Source organism: Hyla sarda, chromosome 1 (genome assembly GCF_029499605.1).
Source record: "Hyla sarda isolate aHylSar1 chromosome 1, aHylSar1.hap1, whole genome shotgun sequence".
NCBI classification, from domain to species: Eukaryota; Metazoa; Chordata; class Amphibia; order Anura; family Hylidae; genus Hyla; species Hyla sarda.
Window position 1 is genome coordinate 604,959,914 of NC_079189.1, and position 27,520 is coordinate 604,987,433.

The 27,520-nt window shown below is 45.9% G+C and overlaps 1 protein-coding gene across 2 annotated transcripts; it reads left to right on the plus strand.

The window, feature by feature from the left end:
• The first annotated feature begins 86 nt into the window (after window positions 1-86).
• Window positions 87-27,520, plus strand: LOC130296797 (gastrula zinc finger protein XlCGF26.1-like). Of its 2 annotated transcripts, none has more exons than XM_056548748.1 (6): window positions 87-134; window positions 5,460-5,599; window positions 5,802-5,978; window positions 12,225-12,351; window positions 12,435-12,686; window positions 23,321-27,520. In XM_056548748.1, the coding sequence occupies exons 2-6, from the start codon at window positions 5,522-5,524 to the stop codon at window positions 24,589-24,591; spliced, it is 1,905 nt and encodes a 634-aa protein (XP_056404723.1). In that variant the 5' UTR covers window positions 87-134; window positions 5,460-5,521; the 3' UTR covers window positions 24,592-27,520. The 2 variants fall into 2 exon arrangements, with proteins under 2 accessions (XP_056404723.1, XP_056404733.1); XM_056548758.1 differs by having other exon boundaries at window positions 12,435-12,674.

The window sequence follows — 27,520 nt, forward strand, 5'->3', positions numbered from 1 at the left end:
TGAGCCTAGAGCAGCAGCCCCTGATCATGTGACTCCTCCTCCTCCATGTGACTGATCACATGACCGATGACATCATCACAGGTCCTGTAAGGACCAGGAAACCACACGGGTGTTGTACATCTCTGCAGGTGGAGGTATGTGTGTGTGTATATATGTATATATGTTAAAAGAAGACCTGACTCACAGACTCATTAATGCCCAGCCTAAACCCTTGGACCTAGAAACCTGACGTTTTGCACAGGTGTTGTTTTTAAGACATAGACGAGGAATAAGAAAGAATTTTTCGAAATTCAACCCTTAAAGGGGTGAAAAAGGGGTTGTAAATTTATATGGAAGTCTGTCATTTTTGAAGCTAGAAGCTGTATGTGTGTATATGTGCATATATGTATGTGTGTTTATATGTGTGTATGTATGTATATATGTATGTGTGTTTATATGTATGTATGTATATATGTATGTGTATGTATATATATGTGTATGTATGTGTATGTGTATGTGTGTGTATGTATGTATATATGTATGTATGTGTGTTTATATGTATGTATGTATATATGTATGTATGTGTGTTTGTATGTATGTATATATGTATGTGTGTTTGTATATATGTATGTATGTATATATGTATGTGTGTTTGTATGTATGTATGTATATATGTATGTGTGTTTATATGTGTGTGTATGTATGTATATATGTATGTGTGTTTATATGTGTGTATGTATATATGTATGTATATATGTGTGTATATGTATGTGTATATGTGTGTGTGTATGTATGAATGTGTGGGTGTACGTATGTATGTATATGTATGTATAGATATGTGTGTATATATGTGTGTGTGTATATATGTATGTGTGGGTGTATGTGTGTGTGTATATGTATGTGTGTGTGTGTATGTATGTATGTGTATGTATAGATATATGTGTGTATGTATGTATGTATGTAGTATATATGTGTGTATATGTATGTATGTATATATGTGTGTGTGTATGTGTGTATGTATGTGTGTGTGTATATGTGTGTGCATGTGTATGTGCGTGTATGTGTGTATATGTATATATGTGTGTATGTTCCAGCATCACGTCCAAACGGCTAAAGATATTAACATGAAACTTGGCCACATGTTACTTATATGTCAGCAACAAACATAGGATAGGTGATTTAACCCTTACTCACCCCCATTTGCCAGGGGCGGGGCTTATGTTTAACGTCCCATACAAGTCTATGAGAAATATATGTTACTGCATAACTTCCAAACGGATGGAGATATTTCAATAGCTGGTACACATATTACAGGTCGGGATATGACAACAATATATGAGGACGGGATATGAAGTCAAAAGCTTCCTCCTTTGTTTATTTTCCTCCCCAACAAGGATTAGGAAGGAAAAAACGGGCAACGCCGGGTACTCAGCTAATATATATATGTTCCGCTCCCTGTAGTTACTGGTTATTGTGGTTCTGGTCTCTGTAGTTACTGGTTATTGTGGTTCTGTTCTCTGTAGTTACTGGTTATTGTGGTTCTGGTCTCTGTAGTTACTGGTTATTGTGGTTCTGGTCTCTGTAGTTACTGGTTATTATGGTTCTGGTCTCTGTAGTTACTGGTTATTGTGGTTCTGGTCTCTGTAGTTACTGGTTATTGTGGTTCCGCTCTCTGTAGTTACTGGTTATTGTAGTTCCGCTCTCTGTAGTTACTGGTTATTGTGGTTCCGCTCTCTGTAGTTACTGGATATTGTGATTCCGGTCTCTGTAGTTACTGGTTATTGTGGTTCCGGTCTCGGTAGTTACTGGTTATTGTGGTTCCGGTCTCTGTAGTTACTGGTTATTGTGGTTCCGGTCTCTGTAGTTACTGGTTATTGTGGTTCCGCTCTCTGTAGTTACTGGTTATTGTGGTTCCGCTCTCTGTAGTTACTGGTTATTGTGGTTCTGGTCTCTGTAGTTACTGGTTATTATTGTTCTGGTCTCTGTAGTTACTGGTTATTGTGGTTCCGGTCTCTGTAGTTACTGGTTATTGTGGTTCCGCTCTCTGTAGTTACTGGTTATTGTGGTTCCGCTCTCTGTAGTTACTGGTTATTGTGGTTCCGCTCTCTGTAGTTACTGGTTATTGTGGTTCCGCTCTCTGTAGTTACTGGTTATTGTGGTTCCGCTCTCTGTAGTTACTGGTTATTGTGGTTCCGGTCTCTGTAGTTACTGTTTTTTGTGGTTCCGGTCTCTGTAGTTACTGGTTATTGTGGTTCCGGTCTCTGTAGTTACTGGTTATTGTGGTTCCGGTCTCTGTAGTTACTGGTTATTGTGGTTCTGGTCTCTGTAGTTACTGGTTATTGTGGTTCCGCTCTCTGTAGTTACTGGTTATTGTGGTTCCTGTAGTTACTGGTTATTGTGGACAAACATTCTTATATACAGTCATGGCCATAAATGTTGGCACCCCATTTTTCTAGAAAATGAAGTATTTCTCACAGAAAAGGATTGCAGTAACACGTTTTGCTACACACACGTTTATTCCCTTTGTGTGTATTGGAACTAAACCAAAATAGGGAAGTAAAAAGCAAATTGGACATAATGTCACCAAACTCCAAAAATGGGCTAGACAAAATAATTGGCACCCTTTCAAAATTGTGTAAGAATAAAAATGTTTCAAGCATGTGATGCTCCTTTAAACTCACCTGGGGCAAGTAACAGGTGTGGGCAATAAAAAAAACACACCTCAAAGCAGATAAAAAGGAGAGAAGTTCCCTTAGTCTTTGCATTGTGTGTCTGTGTGTGCCACACTAAGTATGGACAACAGAAAGAGGAAATGAGAACTGTCTGAGGACTTGAGAACCAAAATTGGGGAAATAAATCAACAATCTCAAGGTTACAAGTCCATCTCCAGAGATCTAGATTTGCCTTTGTCCACAGTGCGCTACATTATCAAGAAGTTTGCAACCCATGGAACTGTTCCTAATCTCCCTGGACATGGACGGAAGAGAAAATTTGATGAAAGGTGTCAATGCAAGATAGTCCAGATGGTGGATAAGCAGCCCCAAACAAGTTCCAAAGATATTCAAGCTGTCCTGCAGGCTCAGGGAGCATCAGTGTCTGTGTGAACTATCCATCAACATTTAAATGAAATTAAACGCTATGGAGGAGACCCAGGAGGACCCCACTGCTGATACAGAGACATAAATAAGAAAGGCTACATTTTGTCAAAATGAACTTGAGAAAGCCAAAATCCTTCTGGGAAAAGTCTTGTGGACAGATGAGAGCAAGATAGAGCTTTTTGGTAAAGCACATCATTCTACTTTTTACCGAAAATGGAATGAGGCCTAAATAGAAGAACACAACAGTGAAATATGGTGGAGGTTCAATGATGTTTTGGGGTTGTTTTGCTGCCTCTGGCACTGGGTGCCTTGAATGTGTACAAGGCATCATGAAATCTGAGGATTACCAATGGATTTTGTGTCGCACTGTACAGCCCAGTGTCAGAAAGCTGGGTTTGCGTCCGAGATCTTGGGTCTTCCAGCAGGACAATGAGCCCAAACATATGTCAAAAAGCACCAGAAATGGATGGCAACAAAGTGCTGGAGAGTTCTGAAGTGGCAGCAATGAGTCCAGATCTAAATCCCATTGAACACCTGTGGAGAGATCTCAAAATTGCTGTTGGGAAAAGGCGCCTTCCAATAAGAGAGACCTGGAGCAGTTTGCAAAGGAAGAGTGGTCCAACATTCCGGCTGAGAGGTGTAAGAAGCTTATTGATGGTTATAGGAAGCGACTGATTTCAGTTATTTTTTCCAAATATTAAGTTAAGGGTTCCAATAATTTTGTCCAGCCCATTTTTGGAGGTTGGAGACATTATGTCCAATTTGCTTTTTTTCCTCCCTTTTTTGGTTTAGTTCCAATACACACAAAGGGAGTAAACGTGTGTATAGCAAAACATGTGTTACTGCAATCCTTTTCTGTGAGAAATACTTCATTTTCTTGAAAAAATGTCAGGGGTGCCAACATTTACGGCCATGACTGTATATAAAATTCTTACATTTTAAAACATAATATATCTATGTATTCATGAAACATTTTGTGATTGTTATGTATGGCATGTTTTTGTAATTCCGCCCATGATCTGTATTGCTCCCAATTTTTTTTGTTGTTGTTGCTATATAAAAGGTCTGCTAGGAGTTGTAGTGCCTAACCCATTGGCTCCATGTGACCATTATCTTATTCCTGGCCATTGCAGCGGGATGTTATCTGTACATTACAGCCGCCATCATCTCCTGATACCATGGACACATCTCCTGCCACATAACTGTATGTCCTCATGTGGGAAGATAGTCCGAACTACAGCGTATAGTTACATCATGGTGCTGGAAGGGGTTAAGATCTTCACTATGATCTATCTGATCCCAACTTGATTGTCTCTTATATCCTCCCCCTTCCCTCTTTACCTGCCCCCCAAAACGGTCTTCACTGCTTACCCAGAAACCCCTCCCCCTCCACATCTGAGACCCCTCCTCCACCAAACACTTTCCTCGTCTGTATGGAGATACTGACCAAGTGGTGTCCGCCATGTTATCTTAACTCTAACCTGAAGAGCCGAGGTCCGTGCTCTCAAATCACCCGAGTGCAAGTAAAAAGTGCAAGTGTTCACACAAAAAAACGTGCACGAGGATGCAGTCCATCGCAAGCCCTTCTCCAAAAGGAGAGAGACCCCCAACAAACCAAAACCCTTCGCCTCCGGGCCATAAGACACCTGCGAGGTTCCAGGTACAATGTCCCCTTTCGCCGAAACTACTCAGGAACCTAAAGTGACCTAGGCATTAACCAAGTTGTCATCGAGAAGCCAGTAAAGCCGGTTTTAACTTCCCTGCCGGAACAGGAAAGCCACTGGATATGGCAATGAGGTGAGGAACCAAATGGCCACACACACCTCCCCTAGAACGGCAGGAGGGACACCGAGAAGGGCTACCGCACTCTGACCAATCAAAGTGAACAATCAAACACAAAAAGTGGACACAGTGACAAAAAATAAATAAATAAGTGGATGTGCGCAGTGTAAAACTGCCCGGACATCCGGCCGGATCTATAAAAATTCCCCGATCCTAGCCAGAAGGTCAGGATACGAAGGGTGAGTGCCCAGAAGAGTGAGAGAAAAAGTTGGTTGTATGTGCCATCAGTCAAGTGGGGTCACCACTCCCAGGGCGCTTTTGCACCTCAGCCTTCACTCTACCTGGACCTTAGGGCCAGATCCAGCAAGGTACAGGTCACTTCAGGTTCTGCGGCCGTAAGCACACAGCTGACCATGGTACACCTCCCCTACTTTGTGGTTCCCCATCCTGCCTTGGTGGTCTTCCACACTGCCAACTAACAGGTAAGGTACTACACTTGATCTTAGCCAATACGCCGAGATGCGAGAAGGTCTCCTCTAAACTCAGTCCTAAGGTCGTGTTTATATGGGATTTTACACTTTATCCTCCTCTTCCCTTCAGGTTCCTCCAACCCAGGATCCTCTGCTGATATCTTCTATATAAGAGAAGTTTCCTGATCAACCATGGAGAGAGACAGGAACAAGATGGCCGACAGGATAATAGACCTCACCCTACAGATACTCTTCCGGCTTACTGGAGAGGTGAGGGATTCTGGGAGTGATGTCACATGACCTCATTTTTATCTATGTAATAACAGATGGATATGACTGGAGAGGTGAGGGATTCTGGGAGTGATGTCACATGACCTCATTCTTATCTATGTAATAACAGATGGATATGACTGGAGAGGTGAGGGATTCTGGGAATGTATGTAGTGATATTAATGTGTCTCTCAATAAACAGGATTACACAGTAGTGAAGAAGTCCTCTAGTGGGCACTGTCGGGCCCCTGTGTGTGAAGGATGGGGAAAAACTCTGAGCCCAATCCCGGGGCCCCCACCTCACTCCCTGATACATGAGGAAATGGATGAACAGAAGATCCTAGAACTCATCAAGATGATGGAGCTGCTGACTGGAGAGGTGACCCTGCTGGGAATGCTGGGACATTATACAGTAATGGAGGGGTTTGGTGGTGACTGGAGAGGTGACACTGCTGGGACATTATACAGTAATGGAGGGGTTTGGTGGTGACTGGAGAGGTGACACTGCTGGGAATGCTGGGACAATATACAGTAATGGAGGGGTCTGGTGATGACTGGAGAGGTGACACTGCTGGGAATGCTGGGACATTATACAGTAATGGAGGGGTCTGGTGATGACTGGAGAGGTGACACTGCTGGGACATTATACAGTAATGGAGGGGTCTGGTGATGACTGGAGAGGTGACACTGCTGGGAATGCTGGGACATTATACAGTAATGGAGGGGTCTGGTGATGACTGGAGAGGTGACACTGCTGGGACATTATACAGTAATGGAGGGGTTTGGTGGTGACTGGAGAGGTGACACTGCTGGGAATGCTGGGACAATATACAGTAATGGAGGGGTCTGGTGATGACTGGAGAGGTGACACTGCTGGGACATTATACAGTAATGGAGGGGTCTGGTGATGACTGGAGAGGTGACACTGCTGGGAATGCTGGGACATTATACAGTAATGGAGGGGTCTGGTGATGACTGGAGAGGTGACACTGCTGGGAATGCTGGGACATTATACAGTAATGGAGGGGTCTGGTGATGACTGGAGAGGTGACACTGCTGGGACATTATACAGTAATGGAGGGGTCTGGTGATGACTGGAGAGGTGACACTGCTGGGAATGCTGGGACATTATACAGTAATGGAGGGGTCTGGTGATGACTGGAGAGGTGACACTGCTGGGACATTATACAGTAATGGAGGGGTCTGGTGATGACTGGAGAGGTGACACTGCTGGGACATTATACAGTAATGGAGGGGTCTGGTGATGACTGGAGAGGTGACACTGCTGGGAATGCTGGGACATTATACAGTAATGGAGGGGTCTGGTGATGACTGGAGAGGTGACCCTGTTGGGAATGCTGGGACATTATACAGTAATGGAGGGGTCTGGTGATGATTGAAGAGGTGACACTGCTGGGAATGCTGGGACATTATACAGTAATGGAGGGGTCTGGTGATGACTGGAGAGATGACACTGCTGGGAATGCTGGGACATTATACAGTAATAGACGGGTCTGGTGATGACTGGAGAGGTGACACTGCTGGGAATGCTGGGACATTATACAGTAATGGAGGGGTCTGGTGATGACTGGAGAGGTGACACTGCTGGGAATGCTGGGACATTATACAGTAATGGAGGGGTCTGGTGATGACTGGAGAGGTGACACTGCTGGGAATGCTGGGACATTATACAGTAATGGAGGGGTCTGGTGATGTCTGGAGAGATGACACTGCTGGGAATGCTGGGACATTATACAGTTATGGAGGGGTCTGGTGATGACTGGAGAGATGACACTGCTGGGAATGCTGGGACATTATACAGTAATAGACGGGTCTGGTGATGACTGGAGAGGTGACCCTGCTGGGACATTATACAGTAATGGAGGGGTCTGGTGATGACTGAAGAGGTGACACTGCTGGGAATGCTGGGACATTATACAGTAATAGACAGGTCTGGTGATGACTGGAGAGGTGTCACTGCTGGGAATGCTGGGACATTATACAGTAATGGAGGGGTCTGGTGATGACTGGAGAGGTGACACTGCTGGGACATTATACAGTAATGGAGGGGTCTGGTGATGACAGGAGAGGTGACACTGCTGGGACATTATACAGTAATGGAGGGGTCTGGTGATGACTGGAGGGGTGACACTGCTGGGACATTATACAGTAATGGAGGGGTCTGGTGATGACTGGAGAGGTGACACTGTTGGGACATTATACAGTAATGGAGGGGTCTGGTGATGACTGGAGAGGTGACACTGCTGGGACATTATACAGTAATAGAGGGGTCTGGTGATGACTGGAGAGGTGACACTGCTGGGAATGCTGGGACATTATACAGTAATGGAGGGGTCTGGTGATGACTGGAGAGGTGACACTGCTGGGACATTATACAGTAATGGAGGGGTCTGGGGATGACTGGAGAGGTGACACTGCTGGGAATGCTGGGACATTATACAGTAATGGAGGGGTCTGGTGATGACTGGAGAGGTGACACTGCTGGGAATGCTGGGACATTATACAGTAATGGAGGGGTCTGGTGATGACTGGAGAGGTGACACTGCTGGGAATGCTGGGACATTATACAGTAATGGAGGGGTCTGGTGATGACTGGAGAGGTGACCCTGCTGGGAATGCTGGGACATTATACAGTAATGGAGGGGTCTGGTGATGACTGGAGAGGTGACACTGCTGGGAATGCTGGGACATTATACAGTAATGGAGGGGTCTGGTGATGACTGGAGAGGTGACACTGCTGGGAATGCTGGGACATTATACAGTAATGGAGGGGTCTGGTGATGACTGGAGAGGTGACACTGCTGGGACATTATACAGTAATAGAGGGGTCTGGTGATGACTGGAGAGATGACACTGCTGGGAATGCTGGGACATTATACAGTAATAGACGGGTCTGGTGATGACTGGAGAGGTGACACTGCTGGGAATGCTGGGACATTATACAGTAATGGAGGGGTCTGGTGATGTCTGGAGAGATGACACTGCTGGGAATGCTGGGACATTATACAGTTATGGAGGGGTCTGGTGATGACTGGAGAGATGACACTGCTGGGAATGCTGGGACATTATACAGTAATAGACGGGTCTGGTGATGACTGGAGAGGTGACCCTGCTGGGACATTATACAGTAATGGAGGGGTCTGGTGATGACTGAAGAGGTGACACTGCTGGGAATGCTGGGACATTATACAGTAATAGACAGGTCTGGTGATGACTGGAGAGGTGTCACTGCTGGGAATGCTGGGACATTATACAGTAATGGAGGGGTCTGGTGATGACTGGAGAGGTGACACTGCTGGGACATTATACAGTAATGGAGGGGTCTGGTGATGACTGGAGAGGTGACACTGCTGGGACATTATACAGTAATGGAGGGGTCTGGTGATGACTGGAGGGGTGACACTGCTGGGACATTATACAGTAATGGAGGGGTCTGGTGATGACTGGAGAGGTGACACTGCTGGGAATGCTGGGACATTATACAGTAATGGAGGGGTCTGGTGATGACTGGAGAGGTGACACTGCTGGGACATTATACAGTAATGGAGGGGTCTGGTGATGACTGGAGGGGTGACACTGTTGGGACATTATACAGTAATGGAGGGGTCTGGTGATGACTGGAGAGGTGACACTGCTGGGACATTATACAGTAATAGAGGGGTCTGGTGATGACTGGAGAGGTGACACTGCTGGGAATGCTGGGACATTATACAGTAATGGAGGGGTCTGGTGATGACTGGAGAGGTGACACTGCTGGGACATTATACAGTAATGGAGGGGTCTGGGGATGACTGGAGAGGTGACACTGCTGGGAATGCTGGGACATTATACAGTAATGGAGGGGTCTGGTGATGACTGGAGAGGTGACACTGCTGGGACATTATACAGTAATGGAGGGGTCTGGTGATGACTGGAGAGGTGACACTGCTGGGAATGCTGGGACATTATACAGTAATGGAGCGGTCTGGTGATGACTGGAGAGGTGACACTGCTGGGAATGCTGGGACATTATACAGTAATGGAGGGGTCTGGTGATGACTGGAGAGGTGACACTGCTGGGAATGCTGGGACATTATACAGTAATGGAGGGGTCTGGTGATGACTGGAGAGGTGACACTGCTGGGAATGCTGGGACATTATACAGTAATGGAGGGGTCTGGTGATGACTGGAGAGGTGACACTGCTGGGACATTATACAGTAATGGAGGGGTCTGGTGATGACTGGAGAGGTGACACTGCTGGGACATTATACAGTAATGGAGGGGTCTGGTGATGACTGGAGAGGTGACACTGCTGGGAATGCTGGGACATTATACAGTAATGGAGGGGTCTGGTGATGACTGGAGAGGTGACACTGCTGGGAATGCTGGGACATTATACAGTAATGTAGGGGTCTGGTGATGACTGGAGAGGTGACACTGCTGGGAATGCTGGGACATTATACAGTAATGGAGGGGTCTGGTGATGACTGGAGAGGTGACACTGCTGGGACATTATACAGTAATGGAGGGGCCTGGTGATGACTGGAGAGGTGACACTGCTGGGAATGCTGGGACATTATACAGTAATGGAGGGGTCTGGTGATGACTGGAGAGGTGACACTGCTGGGAATGCTGGGACATTATACAGTAATGGAGGGGTCTGGTGATGACTGGAGAGGTGACACTGCTGGGACATTATACAGTAATGGAGGGGTCTGGTGATGACTGGAGAGGTGACACTGCTGGGAATGCTGGGACATTATACAGTAATGGAGGGGTCTGGTGATGACTGGAGAGGTGACACTGCTGGGAATGCTGGGACATTATACAGTAATGGAGGGGTCTGGTGATGACTGGAGAGGTGACCCTGCTGGGAATGCTGGGACATTATACAGTAATGGAGGGGTCTGGTGATGACTGGAGAGGTGACACTGCTGGGAATGCTGGGACATTATACAGTAATGGAGGGGTCTGGTGATGACTGGAGAGGTGACACTGCTGGGACATTATACAGTAATGGAGGGGTCTGGTGATGACTGGAGAGGTGACACTGCTGGGACATTATACAGTAATAGAGGGGTCTGGTGATGACTGGAGAGGTGACACTGCTGGGACATTATACAGTAATGGAGGGGTCTGGTGATGACTGGAGAGGTGACACTGCTGGAAATGCTGGGACATTATACAGTAATGGAGGGGTCTGGTGATGACTGGAGAGGTGACACTGCTGGGAATGCTGGGACATTATACAGTAATGGAGGGGTCTGGTGATGACTGGAGAGGTGACACTACTGGGACATTATACAGTAATGGAGGGGTCTGGTGATGACTGGAGAGGTGACACTGCTGGGAATGCTGGGACATTATACAGTAATGGAGGGGTCTGGTGATGACTGGAGAGGTGACCCTGTTGGGAATGCTGGGACATTATACAGTAATGGAGGGGTCTGGTGATGATTGAAGAGGTGACACTGCTGGGACATTATACAGTAATGGAGGGGTCTGGTGATGACTGGAGAGATGACACTGCTGGGAATGCTGGGACATTATACAGTAATAGACGGGTCTGGTGATGACTGGAGAGGTGACACTGCTGGGAATGCTGGGACATTATACAGTAATGGAGGGGTCTGGTGATGACTGGAGAGGTGACACTGCTGGGAATGCTGTGACATTATACAGTAATGGAGGGGTCTGGTGATGACTGGAGAGGTGACACTGCTGGGAATGCTGGGACATTATACAGTAATGGAGGGGTCTGGTGATGTCTGGAGAGATGACACTGCTGGGAATGCTGGGACATTATACAGTTATGGAGGGGTCTGGTGATGACTGGAGAGATGACACTGCTGGGAATGCTGGGACATTATACAGTAATGGAGGGGTCTGGTGATGACTGGAGAGGTGACACTGCTGGGACATTATACAGTAATGGAGGGGTCTGGTGATGACTGGAGAGGTGACACTGCTGGGACATTATACAGTAATGGAGGGGTCTGGTGATGACTGGAGAGGTGACACTGTTGGGACATTATACAGTAATGGAGGGGTCTGGTGATGACTGGAGAGGTGACACTGCTGGGACATTATACAGTAATGGAGGGGTCTGGTGATGACTGGAGAGGTGACACTGCTGGGAATGCTGGGACATTATACAGTAATGGAGGGGTCTGGTGATGACTGGAGAGGTGACACTGCTGGGAATGCTGGGACATTATACAGTAATGGAGGGGTCTGGTGATGACTGGAGAGGTGACACTGCTGGTAATGCTGGGACATTATACAGTAATGGAGGGGTCTGGTGATGACTGGAGAGGTGACACTGCTGGGACATTATACGGTAATGGAGGGGTCTGGTGATGACTGGAGAGGTGACACTGCTGGGACATTATACAGTAATGGAGGGGTCTGGTGATGACTGGAGAGGTGACACTGCTGGAATGCTGGGATATTATACAGTAATGGAGGGGACTGGTGATGACTGGAGAGGTGACACTGCTGGGAAATTATACAGTAATGGAGGGGTCTGATGACTGGAGAGGTGACACTACTGGGAATGCTGGGACATTATACAGTAAAACCACTGGAGGGGTCGGGGTGATGACTGTATCATTGTGTGTCAGGTGCCTATAAGGTGTCAGGACGTGGCGGTCTATTTCTCCATGGAGGAGTGGGAGTATGTAGAAGGACACAAGGATCAGTACAAGGATCAGGTGATGATGGAGGATCAGCAGCCCCTCACATCAGCAGGTAATAGACATGACTATATACACACGTTCTCTCATTATTTGTATGTACAGAATGAATTCAGTCTCTGTATGTGTTCCCTACAGTCAGATCCAGTATGAGAGCAGCACCAGAGCGGTGTCTTGTATATCAAGGTGAAAATCTCAAGTGTATTAATGCTACAGACATAAAAGAAGAAGTAGAAGAGACATATGTGAGCGGTGCTGAGCAGTATAAGGAGGACATTCCTACAGGGGAAGATCTGATCTATATTAATGCTATAGACATAAAGGAAGAAGAGACAGATGTGAGCGGTGATGAGCAGTATAAGGAGGACATTCTCACAGGTAACCGCCCAGGTGAGTAGTAACCACTAAATGCAGAGAAGAGTCAAAGAACAGTCACCATTGTATGTGGAATATTTTACGTTCTGTGTCCTGTCTGTATTTTGGCTGAATAGATCATTATATAGCAGAATGTGCTAGAATAGAATGCATTCAGAAAGTATTCAGACCCTTTAATCAAATTGGGGTGGCCATAAATATTCAGACTCTATGCTATAACATGTAATATTTAGCTCTGGCTCCTCCCATTACTCTTGATTGTCTCTAAGATGGTTCTCCACCTTAATTGGAGTCACCTTTAGTAAATTCAGCTGATTGGATGGTGTTTGGAAAGACAAAGCTCTGTCTATATAAAGTCTGACAATGCATATCAGAGCAAAAATGATCCATGAGGTTGAAAGAATTGACTGTAGAGCTCTGAGACAGGATTGTGAGGAGCAACAGATCTGGAGATTAAAAACAATTATGGTGCATTGAATGTTCCCAAAAGCATAGTGACCTCCATAATTCTTACATGAAGGAGGTTTGGCACAACCAGGACTCTTAGAGCTGCCACCCCACCAAACTAAGTATTAGGTGGGGGGGGGGGGCTGGTAAGAGAGGAGACCAACAATCTAATGATCACTCTGGTCGAGCTCGTTAGATCTTGTGTGAAGATGGGAGAAACTTCCAGAGGTCCAGAACCATCACAGCAACCTCCACAATCTGAGCTTTATGGCAGAAAGAAGTCTCCTCAATAACAACACAGAAGAAGCCTGGAGATTACAGAAAAGGATCTAAAGGATCAGACTGGGAGGAACAAGATTCTCTGGCCTGAAAAAGCATCATGTCTGGAGGAAACCAGGCACTGCCATCACATGCTCAATACCATCCCTACAGTGATCATGGTGAGGGCAGCATCATGCTGTGGGGACAGGGAGACTGGTCAGGGTTGAGGGAAATCTGAATGGAGCAAACTACATAGATATTCTTAATAAAAACCTGATGCAGAGCTCTGGACTTCAGATTGGGCAAAAGCTTCACCATCCAACAAGACCATGCCCCTAAGCACACAGTAAAGACAACACAGGAGTGGTTTAGGGACAACTCTTTGAATGTCCTTTAGTGGCCCAGCCAGAGCCCGAACCCGATAGAACATCTCTGGAGAGACCTGAAAATGGCTTCACCGACAGCCCCCATCCAACCTGACAGAGCTGAGAAGATCTGCAGAGAATGTACTTTTTTTTAAAAGTATTTATTTAAGTTTTGCAAATAACGATAACAAACATCGCCAACTTGGCGAGATAACAGAAACATAGAAGTCAGCACTCCCCAGAGGTCCCAGTGAGCCTCAGTAAACAATAATGAGAAGATAAGGCATACCAAAAGGATCAATAATGAACACACAGGGCAAGTCTGAGACCCCGAGAAGAGTCCCAACACAGACAGACAACCAGACACAAAACACCCCCCCACACACCAGCCCCGGCTCTAACCAAACAGTAACATCCCATAGCAACCGGCGGGTCGGCCGACTCCGCCAACTACAATCAAGGGGTCCACACCATATCAAACTTCCTAGGGCACTTATGACATAAAGAGCCTGATACAGCGGAACATATTTATTCACCAAGGCTATCCAACGAGACAACGGACGTGTGTTGTATCCTTCCAGGTCATGACTACCACCTTACGGGCACAAAACAACAAGAAACGAATCAACAACTGTCTAGGAGTACTAGAAATCAAGTCATTAAGAACCCCCAATAAGCACGCCGTAGGGCTAAAAACAAAAGGAAAGTCCAGGTGATGAACCAAAAACCCACAAGGACACTCCCACACTGCATGCAAAAAGGTGCCAACTTCCAGGAAACATATAAAACAGAGATCATATGGAGACAATCCAAAACGCTTAAAGGGTAGCCCCCACCATCCTATTTTTTATTTTTTTTTGCTAGCCCGTTCCCCCCCGCTACGGCACTAGCCCGTTCCCTCCTCCCCTCCCCCCCCCCCCGCCCCGCATACCCGTTCCCTCATTACACTTGCAGTTACTGCAGAGTCCGGCAGCGGGCGTGCAGGGACAGCGGCGGCAACGAGGCGGCGGTGGCGATGTGCGGGAGGAGTGGCCTCCCAGCCGGTGGCCAGGGAGCCAATGCTCTCACTCCCGCCTGTCTGATTGATAGGCAGGGAGCGAGTGCAGCCTAACTGAAAAAGGACTGATTGCCACTCCAAAATCAGTCCTTTTTCAGTAGCCGGTTTTTAAATGTAAATTAAACCTTTTTAATGAAAAAAATAATAATAAAAGTATATTAGAGATATGTTGTAGTACATAAGTACTACAACATATCAAAAAATAAAGTTGGTGACAGTGCCCATTTAAGCTTAGCAGGAGTATAATACAATCTCAGAACATATCTAGGTTGGATCAGCATATCTCTGCTGCTGACCACAGTAGCATAATAGGAGCCCTCCACCTTCTTCCACTGACACTCCCGACAGATCCGGGATATCAGCCACCCATTTAGAAATGGAGAAGGGCATAGGACTGGGTGAGAGGTTTAGAGAGATCCGTGGTGCCCAAGAGAAGCTCCACCTCAGAAAACACCGGGGTAAACGTCAGGAAGCCAAACTGCGCCTGAACCGCATGCCGAAGCTGAAAATACCTAACCATGACACTTCCAGAGATGCCATAGTGTTCCTTCATTTCCACAAAGGATAGGAAAATCTGATCCTCCCGGAACAAGTGGTTCACAAATTTAACTCCATGAGCACCCCAAAAACCGGCCTCCTGTAACCCATGTAGGTGAGGTAAATGAACATTCCCCCACAAGGGTGCCCTAGGAGATATCAGAGGCAGCGGAAATTTACCTGACACCACGGACCAAACTTTAGCTACAGTTAACAGAGGGGTAGGGAAGGAAGAGCCAGAGTGATACCTGTAAAGTGTATTGGTTAATGTTTCATATGATCCCATAATCACACCAGCCAGGGCTGTTGCCGAGTGCGACAAATCCAGGTTGATCCACCACTCTGCATAGACCAACTGGGAGGCAAGAAAATAGTTATAGATATCAGGGGCAGCTAAGCCACCCTGCCGTTTGGGTGCCTGGAGGAGGGCGCGACCGAGTCTGGGAGGCTTTCCGTGCCAATAGAAGGATCCCAGAGCACTCCACAGCACATTGAAATACCTCTTGGGGGGAATGACAGGGGACAGGTGAAATAGATACAGAAATTTAAGGAGGTAAATCATTTTAAAAATGTTGATCCTGCCTGCCAGGGAGAGGGGGGAGTGCGGACCATGCGAGCAGTCGCTCTACAGTGGAGTGCAATAGTGGCTCCAAGTTGAGAGGCATATAGTTTAACAGGGACAGAGTAACCTCCACTCCCAAGTATTGAAAACAAGGAACTACCTGCACTCCAGCTGGGAGAGAGGGCGGGAGGGGGACCCCAGATGAAAGCGCCATCAGGGAGGATTTAGCCCAATTAACCTGCAGACCTGAAATTGCACCAAATCGGGTAAGTAGGTCCATAAGGGACAGTAGGGAACCCTCAGCATCCGCCATATATACCAAAGTATCATCAACGTAAAGGGAAACCTTTTCCACAACAGACCCCCTGGGAATGCCACATATATCCGGGTCCCTCTGTATGGCAGCCGCCAACGGCTCTATCGCAAGCGCAAATCAAAAGGGAGAGAGTGGGCACCCCTGCCGTGTCCCCCGACCCAGGGAAAATGGGGCTGAAACATCCAAGTTAGTGCGAATTCGGGCCCTAGGCTTATCATACAGAAGGCGGACCCAAGCACAAAAGCGAGGACCAAACCCAAATGACCCAAGCACCTCCCAGAGATAAGGCCACAAAACCGAGTCAAAGGCTTTACAGATATCCAAGCTCACCACCACACCCGTGGGAAAGCCCCTGTCCACCGCCGCTATGTTGAGCTGCAGTCGTTTCACATTGACATCTGTAGCCCTACCTGGCATAAACCCCGTTTGGTCAGGATGAATGATAGCACCGACAAGTCCATACAATCGAGTAGCTAAGACTCTAGCCAAAATTTTGATATCAACATTCAGAAGGGAAATAGGTCTATAGGAGCCAGGGAGCACTGGATCCTTTCTGGGTTTAGAAAGCACAACGATGAGCGCCTCCCTCATAGAATCCGGGAGGGCGTCGGCATTGGCTATGGAATGAAACACTTTACACAGAATAGGGGCCAGACGCTCCTCATTCATCCTGTACCAATCACCTACCATCCCGTCTAAACCCGGAGTCTTCCCCCCCAAAGGGAGATCGTTAAAAACCTGAGCCACCTCCTCCACTGTAAAGGGGTCATACAATGCCTCTGCCTGAGCCCGCGTAAGCGAGGGGGGAGACAAATCCTGCAATGAGAGAATCTCCCCCTGACAGGGCCAAGAGGGGGCAACATATAGGGACGAGTAGAATTCTTGAAAAACTGCATTTATCCCCTGAGGATCCGTAACTACCACCCCATCACTTCCCATGATGCAAGGAATAGAGGCCGTCGGGCGAGTAGCCCTAGCTAAATAAGCCAATAATTTACCATTCTTGTCCCCAAATTCAAACAGGGCAGCCTCCCTATCCGCTAACTTCAATTGGACCCCATCTTTCTGGACCACTAGCAAGGATCTCTGAGCTTTAGCCCACTCTCTCTCATTCTCAGGGGACGGATTCCTAACCTACTCAGCCTCCAGAACCCCCACCCTCTGTAACAGTGCACTCTCCATGGGCGACCTAAGTCTCCGCTGACCTTCGACTCCCACAATGAAAGCTCCCCTAATCGTGGCTTTGTATGCATCCCACTGCACTAGAGGGTCAGGATAGTCAGTATTATGTCCCCAATATTCAGTGTAAGCCACCCCCTAAGCTTCCACAACCGCCTCAGCCTGTAGCCAGCCAGGGTGCATGCACCATATGCGGGAAGGGGGTCAGGGCCATGGTGAAAAACTACCACTATGGCACAATGGATAACATGAGTGGTCTGAGATCCCCCTAGAGGTGTAGGAAACGTCTCTTACCGCCGGAAGAAGATCCTCAGACGCCAGAGCCAGATCTATGCGAGAAAACGACCTATGAGCCGCAGAATAAATGGAGGAGGACCCAGTAGGGTATTTCCACCTCAAGAGGTCAGTCAAGCCCAACGCCAGCCGCCAGGTATTGAATGTAGAGGAGCCCATGGTTAGCAGCCATGGTGCGGTCGAGGACTGGATCAGGAACCACGTTGAAGTCACCTACACAAAGGACAGGGTCAGAGGGAAAAGAAAGCAGTTTGTTAGTAATGAGGTCCAGGACTGAGACTTGGAAGGGGGGGGGGGGGCACATACACAGCAACAAGAACAAAAGAGACAGACCCCAGAGAACAGTGTAAAAGGACAAAACTCCCGAATTGATCATAGGCAACCCGAGAGACAACCAATGGCAGGGTTTTGATAATCTGCACAGGGACCCCCCTAGCATATGTGAAGTAGGTAGCATGGTAACCCCTCGCAATCCAGGCCCTTCTGTCCCGTAACAGAAGTCTCTTTTAGGCAGATAATATGAGGAGACTGACGCTGAACAAAATGGAGACAAAGGGCCCTCCTAAACTTGGAATTGAGACATTCCAACTAACCACCTTCAGAGTCCCCATCTTGATACAGTACACTATTAAGAAACAGGAGGGACCAACTCGGGACCAGGGAGGTTCGAGCACCGGGACCACACCCACCCCACTCACCCAACAGACAAACAAACACAGACGTAGCACAAATACAGAACACAAAAACAAATGCAACAGAGCAAAAAGTAAATAACCCCATGAAAACCCTGTCTAACACTAACCGGGAAATACTAAACCGTTAATCCCTAACACAGTGCAGACCTATACCCAAACTTAAACCACTATGGGCGCCCGAGGACACAGAGGAAGACTAGTCTAATACACCCCAATCCCTCCCTCCTAGCAAGAACTAATACGGCCGGTAACTGAAAACTATCCCAAGAGGACCTAGGGACACAGGAACCTACGGGGGCCCTACACAAGGAGCTGACTCCCTAACAACTAGCTACAAACTTTCACGGAGAACAGTCAGCAGCAGGCCAGAACAGCACAGCTCAGTCCGGTGGTCTGACAGGGGGAGCAGCATCAATCCAATGGAGAGCTTCAGATGGAGAAGTAAAGAACTTGGTGGAAGTCCCATCTACCACTCGTAGACGTGCAGGATGCAACATCAAATAACGATAGTCCTTGGCTTGCATCCTCGCCCGGACTTCCGAGAACTGCACCCGCTGCTTGCGAAGTTCAATCAAATAATCTGGGTAAAAGGACACTCTGCTTCCATCCCGAAGAATTTCTCCTTTGAGGCGCACAGCCTGAAGGATGGCATCCCTGTCCTTGAAATGGAGAAGCTTAGCCAGGAAAGGACGGGGAGGGCCACCGGATGGAGGTGGCCGGGCCGGAACCCTGTGAGCCCGCTCAACAGAAAAGTAGGGAGAGAAGTGTCCGCTAGAAGAATCTCCTTCAGACAGATTTCTAGGAACAGCATAGGATCCTGCCCCTCAACCTTTTCAGGAAGCCCCACAAGGTGGATATTATTGCGCCTCAGGCGGTTCTCCATGTCATCCAAACGGCTCAGCACCCCGGTAACCTGTCTCTGCAACAAGTCAACCCGCTCCGGGAGCGGGTGCAGGGTATCTTCCACCGTAGAAACTCTGCGTTCCACTTCTCCAGTGCGCTCGCGAATCTTTTGTGTTTCATGCCGGAGAGTAACAAACTCCTGCCTCTGCTCATCAACCTTGGTCACCATGACGTACTGACAGGATGTAAAAGCAGCCAGAAGTTCAGAAAACCGCTGATCCAGCACCACAGCATTATACATTGGATGAGCAGGAGACTGTTGATGCGGAGGAGACAGAGAGCCCTCAAAGAAAGACAGCGGAGGGTCAGGAGATAACCCCCCTGGGCGATCCAGATCCAGGGAGAACTGGCTCAGTATCTTTGCCACTTGCTCAGACACCTTAGCAGCTAACTGAGTTGGAGCCCTGGGACCCAAGTACGAGGGTCCCCCAGAACGGGAGGACCCCTCATCAGAGGAGGCATCCTGATCAGAGGTCGGTCTTGGAGCTTCTACATTCATTTTAGATTTCTTATGCCTCTGGCTGCCACGGGGGCCACCCATGGTCTGAAATGCCAGGCAAAGAGCAGGTAGAAAGTCACTAGGGCCCACGGCAAGGGGTGCAGAGCAATAAGCAGAGTACAAGCACACCAGCAGAGCACCACAAGTCCCAGCAATGCACCACTCGCCCCCAGAGCACTCAGAAAACTGCAGGTACCTCCAGCGAAAGTCTCCAAAAGCAGGCAGAAGTCCCTAGGCAGCAGCTTCACTCTAGGGATAGGAGCAGTCCAATATAGCAGGAGACCGATATAGCAGAGTCCGGCCAGAGAGGGGTTACAGGGCCAACAGCTCCCTCCACAGCAGCCTCAGCCAGGAGCACAGCAGAGCCCGGGAGTATCCTGGGCAATGGGGAAGACACGCCCAAGAAGCCCTCAATGGCGGCAGCCGTCTCTAGACACTGACCCGGAGACCACAGCTTTCCAGGAGCCAGGAGAGCCGCCCGGACCGCAGCCGACCAGCAGGAGCCCCTCACCGCAACCTCTGAACGCCAGCCACCTCTCACCTGGACCTCCGTGCAGCACAGGGTTGCGCACCACCGCTCGCACCTCTGCTGCTCACCGGAAGGGTCCCACGGTCCTCACCCAACCTCGGGGAGCAGCAGGGGTGAATACCGGCCGACCGACAGGGTAATTTCACAGGGTTTATAGGGCTGAGCGGCGGGTGCTCCGGCTCGTGCGACCGCTCAGCTCTGCATCCAGGCCACGCCCCCTCGAGAGTTCCTTTTATAATATAGATGTGAGATACAGCTGGAATCTGGACATAGAATATATGAGTGCGGTGCTGCCTGCTGCTCCCGTTTCCCATCTCTATAGACATAGGAGGAATATTTCTTCTTTATCTCCGGTTGATGGATCCTAAGGTGCAGGGACAAAATGATGGGGACTTCTGGGGATTGATGTATTTGTGCCCTATGGAGTTAGAGTCTATGAAGCTGTTATTGTCTTTAATATCTTGGGGAGATAATTCTAGAAGATTCTTTGTTTTATGTGACTGCTGGAGAGCTGAATGAGAAGTGGATAGTATGATGGTCCATGTAACTGGATTTACTGCCCCATCTGAGATTTCCAGCCCTGTGTGACAGATCAGATGGAGAGGCCGACCCTTTATGTGAGCGGCCGAGTGGACGGTATGAGAGAAGACTAGGTCATCCATGATAACAAATAGATCTTTAGTCTGTGAGACACATTAATCCATCCAAGACATGAAATCTCCAAGTATGATCCATCTCAGGGTTAAGGTGAACAGCCATTTTGAATAGATTTCTTGTAAACACTGATCTGTCACTTGGGTGTCTATAGATAAGAATTATTTTGATGTTTCTATGGCTGGAATTTAAGCATTAAGCTCAAGATCCGAAGATACAGCTTTCAGGTATCTCTGGGTCTCCTATAGAGATACCTGGAGGGGGCATTTCGGTCCCACTGCTTCTTGCAGAGGTCGACACGCTGTGTTCCCGGGAAATGCTGGGTGCTGTGCAGGAAATTGTGGGGGAAACCAACAGTTGTACTGCCCTGGCGATCGGACATTTATCCCCTATCCTTTTGGAAGCAATGGTATTATTAAGATAAACTCTCCTAATGATCGGGTAATTTATAAGAACAGTATAGCATACATATAGCAATTGATATCTCCTAGCAACACGTGTCAGGGGTATAGATAGAGTCCCTCTTCCTCAGACAGTCAGATCATCTTGAAAATGCATGTTATTTATACATACTGGCTATTTTCTACCAGCCCATTTTTTCCTTTGGCGCCACTGGAAGGCTTTCGGCACTTGTGTATCATGTGACTAATGCATCACAAAGGTGTTATTCAGTGGAGCGCATGCCCACATCCTGCCATGGCGGTAAAACGCAGCGCTATCTTCCTCCGGTTACTAGATGGGGCACATCCCCGGCCACAGCAATGGAACTCCCAGGTCCCATACCTACTACGCCCCATGGCACCTGATCCAATATCAGGACAGCTCTATAGTAATTACGGCCTTCCAAGTGGTGCTAGAAAATAAATGAACGAGAAGGCAAAAAATAAAATGTATTTTGCCGAAAGAAAAAACTATTGGGAAAGTGGAACGGCAAATGTCCTATGTCTATGATTAAAAATCTAAAGGGGGGAAATCATATCAATGCAGTTAAAATTGGGCCTGGGAATATTTGTAATGATCCAAAAGCTGTAGTGGAGAATATCGCAGAGTATTATCAAAACATCTACTGGTCAGAGACCACTCCAGGTAAAGAGCAGATCATTGACTATCTTAAAAATATTTATTTTTTAAAACTTACAGAGGCGGAGAAAGTATCACTAGATGCCCCTATTACCCTTACGGAAATAAATAGGGCCCTCGATTCAATCCATTCAATCCATTCTTCTCCAGGGATGGATGGTTTATAGACTGGGCTGGTGCTGATTCATTTTTTTTATTTACTCAGGCGGAAACATTTACTCAGGCGGAATAGAATTCATTATCAGTGTGAACAGGGCAGCGACTTGAAATCGATGAATTTTTCATTTAAAGATAAATTGGAGCAGAATAAGCCAGCAGAATTACTCTAGTAAATTCCTCCCCAATTCCTCAGTGTGAACATACCCTTACTGATATAATTAAAACAGTGATTAATAACAGGAATAAAATATTTATATCCTCTTATTTATAAGTCTCCTATTGAATGTACCAGGTAGAATCTTAAATTTAAATGTATAACTGGATGGGAGCGAGATATGGGGAGAACTGGGGATTCCGCTTGGTCTCATATCTGGAGAATCTAAAGATCAGCTCTTGTAATAATCATAATTTTACTCAGTTTTGTATCATCTATAGAACCTATAATAGTTCTAAGGTAAAAAAAAAAACTGTCAGATTCCAATTGTCCTCGGTGTGAGGAGGGAGGGGCCGACCTTATCACATGTGGTGGGAATGCGCTAGTGTACAACTTTTTTGGAGAGAAATTTTCCAGAGAATTCAACAGATGGCCGGAAAGAAGATGACTTTTTCCCCTCAAATTTCAGTACGGGGAGATGATGGTGTAATAATGGTATCAAAACAAATGAAACATAAAATGTCAATGCTAGAATGTGGATAGCCAGGAAATGGTTGGCAAAAGCGCTCCCTTGCATCGAGGTTTGGTTTTCATTTAGTTTTTTAGTCTTTTTTTTTTTTTTTTTTGTAGGGGGGAAGAGGTGGTTGGGACAGGAAATAAGAAAGAATTATATTATAAAAATGTTTGTATTGTTATAAAGTAAAATAAATAAATGTATTTAAAAAAAAAGACGATGTGTGGTAGCCACCATCCGCTCCAGGAAAGGTACAATTTGTATTTATACCCGAACATCTATCCAACCGTGTCTGCAGATCTGAGCATCAAATACACCTGACAGATTCCCTGTAGAAAGGTCCCAATTCTGCACATATAAAGATGCACATAAAATACTAACTATATGCAAAATTGTTAAGGTTATATTTCTCAAAAATAATAAAATCTGTTTTATCCTTGGCAGATGACTGTACCAGGAGATCAGAGGAGAATCTTATATCTTCAGATTATAAAGCAGATGATGATATCACACAAGATACATATGAAGAACATTCCATTATCCCAGATACACCCTCAGCTCTTCACAGCCAAGATCTGTCATCTCATCCTGTTATACAAGTTCTATCTACTGATTCATCAGCATATGTTAAGCAAAATAAGGAGAAACTATTTTCATGTTCAGAATGTGGGAAATGTTTTTATTATAAATCAAGACTAGTTGAACATCAGAGAATTCACGCAGTTGAGAAGCCATTTTCATGCCCAGAATGTGGAAAATGCTTTACTCTTAAATCAGATCTTGTTAGACATCAAAGAATTCACACAGGAGAGAAGCCTTTTTCATGCCCGGAATGTGGGAAATGTTTTTCTCGAAAATCACATCTTCTTGAACATCAAAACACTCACACAGGAGAGAAGCCATTTTCATGTCCAGACTGTGGGAAATGTTTTGCTCAGAAATCATTTCTTGTTAAACATCAAAGAATTCACACAGGAGAGAAGCCTTTTTCATGCCCGGAATGTGGGAAACGTTTTACTCAAAAATCACAACTTAATATTCATAAAAAAATTCATACAGGGGAGAAGCCCTTTTCCTGCCCAGAATGTGACAAATGTTTTATTCAAAAATCACATCTTGTTAAACATCAAAAAAATCACACAGGTGAGAAGCCATTTTCCTGCCCAGACTGTGGGAAATGTTTTATTGGAAAATCACATCTTCTTGAACATCAAAAAATTCACACAGATGAGAAGCCATTTTCCTGCCCAGAATGTGGGAAATGTTTTGTTCAAAAATCATATCTTGTTAAACATCAAAAAACTCACACAGGGGCGAAGCCATTTTCCTGTCCAGATTGTGGCAATTTGTTTACTCAGAAAATGACTCTAAAGGAACATCAAATAATTCACACAGGGGAGAAGCCATTTTCATGTCCTGAATGTGGGAAATGTTTTAAACGGAAAAAAAATCTTGTTGAGCATCAAAGAACTCACGCAAGTGAAATGCCATTTTCATGTTCAGAATGTGGGAAATGTTTTACTCAGAAATCATATCTTGTTAAACATCAAAGAATTCACACAGGGGAGAAGCCATTTTCATGCTTAGAATGTGGAAAATGTTTTACTCAAAAATCACAACTTAATATTCATCAAAAAACTCACACAAGGGAGAAGCCCTTTTCCGGCCCACAACTCACAGAAAAAAATATTTTCTTGTACAATATGTCCTTTTAGGACAGAGTAATGTCTAATTACACATCAAAAAATTCACAAAGGAAAAACAAAACCTGTTCTTCTTACCATCCAGTTGTATTATTATGTCCTGTAAGTATGACTGGTGTATGGAGTGGGCTCCACATTTGCCCCCTTTCCATACCTGGAGGCTCCTGGCTGCTTTTAATAGCTGAGGGGCACTGCAAATAGCTGACATAGTTCAAAATCGTGATTAAAAAAATCCCTTTTCCAATAAAGAGTAATCATTCAAGCCCCTACCGGGGGCGGAGCTTGTGGCAGACCTAGGCAGCTGTGCCTTCTCTTAACGCCTTCTACAGACCTGTGTTTCTGAGGAATTCTCTGTGGCAACCATTAGAAAAGCAGCTGGATTTTGACACCAGCAGATTCCTTATCTTTCCTGCCACATTTTGGTACCTTCAGCCACCACTTTGAGCTATGGGAAAGCCATGTGGCTGAGGAGAACCTAGTAGGAGCCAGCACCATCGTGGACACTCTGCTGCTGGGCTGAATAAGGACCTGCAGTGCCTCTCTGTCTGCTCAAAAATAGTGGAGATAAAAAGAGACAGAATGGCGCTTATAGGGCCGTTATCCACAGTATAGCGAGGGAGGGTGGGGGGTAGTGGTGAACAGTCGGTTATTTACTTGCTCACCTGGTAGTGTTGCACGGCAGGCACAACACTGTTTTTGGATTTAGAAATCCTAATTCCCGGTGGCAGCTTTCCATCTGTACCGTTAGGCAACGGTTCAGGTACAAGTAAGGGAGATGAGGGTTTCCTGGCTGGGATGCCTTCATCCGAAAAATTCCGACTTCAGGAGCGCTCGACCAGAGATTACACAATTCTTGATTTGTGCTTCCAGTGTTTTTTATTACACACAGAAGAATCAGCGGTGGTTACAACGGACAACGCGTTTCAAAGGGTATTCTATTCTTCATCAGGTCCATAAACCTTTTCTGCTCAGGGACTCTCCTTGGTGCCGTCTCTTACTTTGGGCCCAGTATATTCTGATCCTCAGTGCCTTATCACGAACAAAATGTTCCGAACACTGGGGCAGTGGAGTACCCCTTGATAAGGAAATGACAACGTGTAACAGCTGGACCAAATTAAAAATAAATTATTAATTAATTAGGCAAGATTACAATGAAACATGCATACACGTAGCATCTGACAACAATCTTCCCGGAATATGAAATTTGATCACATAAGAGACTGTCTTCATACTGTAAATTGTCCATAGTTCAGCCAATCCGGAGACAAAGAAAGTATGTGAGTGCTATAGTCTTCCTTTATCTTCCTTATCTTGACTCAGTTGGTCCTTGGCAGGGCGTGATGACATGGGTGTATTACACTCATAAGCAAAACGTAGGTGTACATTTTGTAAAGAAAAACTAAATCCTCATGACAAAGCAAAGTGTAATTGTTTCATTGTCTCTTAAGAATCAACTTAATATTAAACTAAGAAAAGTGGTAGAAATTCATTGATTTCTTTAACATCTCACCCTTTTGATAATTATCACACATATATTAATTTTTATTAGCACATCACACATATATTAATTTTATTTTGCATTTCTCGTCTCACTAACATCCTACCTATCCGAAACTGACCCCTTAGATAGATGGAATATCACAGATTACACAGATAAACTGTATAAACCATCGGATGTTGTATACATACATTTCCACCTACCTATTAGTGGTCAGTTACTCTAAACATGCACCAAACTTTATTGATAAAACACACATTATATATTCTAACTAAATAGATGACTGACATTGGCCAACGATGCACCACAACACAGGCCCAGGCTGGGTCACTGGACTTTAAGAGCCTGACTCTGTGTTGGTTTCCACGCACTGGATGACAAACTTGATTTTTTCAAAACCCAAACTGCTATGGTGCAACTGTGGGACCCTCTTTCAGAGATTATGTCTTCCACCTGTCTTTCAGAATAGCTCGAAGGTCTGCAGGAAAGCCAGCTAGTTGAGCTGGGCTATCAGACGGTCATCTCTGAGGCTGTGATGTCATCTGTCAGGGAGTGTGTGTGTCCACTTCTTTACTACAACGAGAAATACAAAACAGTAAAATTTTCCAAGCACTTAAACACATCAATATTAATCCTATTACTACCTCTATGGGTTTTATAAGGTCTGAAAGCATATTATTAAACCAAACGCCAATAGAACCCATCCAGGATTTATCTGCAGCTGGAAACAATTCTCGCTTATGTTTGTTTCCCCCAGAAAATGTTTCAAATAATGAAATATTTGAGCGTGGTCTAATGGCTGGTACAACTCTTCCTATTGTACAGTTACACCATGCTCCCATAGGAAGCCATGAATAAGCCCTGTTACCACAGATGTAATAGAGCCCCTGCTTTAGGACCCTAGGAATTATCTTACCATGATTTCCCAACCACTTTTGAAACCATACTATGGTACAACTGAGTTTTACAGATCCAGGACAGGCACACCCGGGGGCAAAAAAAGCTTTAACAGTTGGACAAAACATAAACTATTACAGCCGCCATCTCTCATATCACAAGGCATCTCTCTGTATTCCATATTAAATATCGGGTGGTATTTTTACAATTTGTTTCTCCAACATATTCCTTGGGCAAACTAACATGTCGACCTTTTAATTTTTGCTATGTGATTCAGGTACATGGGACCTAAACATATTGTGGGTGTAGAGACAATACCAGCAATTTCTAGATATGTATCCTGTTCTGAGAGAGCATTATGGGAAGTGTGATCAACATCTATTTGAACATCATAGCTATAATCTATGAGATTCAGATCATTCATTGATATAGGGACACCTTATAGAGGGATCCCCCTGTGGGTAGTAGGGATATGAGAACAGACCCAGCAGTCAGTCGTGTTCAGCTGTTTGGCAGTCTGCTGATGTAGAAGCCAGATTGAATTTT

Coding starts and splice junctions, on each gene's coding strand:
- LOC130296797 (XM_056548748.1), top strand. CDS start 5,522: ATGGAGAGAGACAGGAACAAGATGGCCGACAGGATAATAGACCTCACC. Junction 12,352..12,434: donor GCAGCCCCTCACATCAGCAG/GTAATAGACATG, acceptor TGTTCCCTACAG/TCAGATCCAGTATGAGAGCA. Junction 12,687..23,320: donor TCTCACAGGTAACCGCCCAG/GTGAGTAGTAAC, acceptor TATCCTTGGCAG/ATGACTGTACCAGGAGATCA.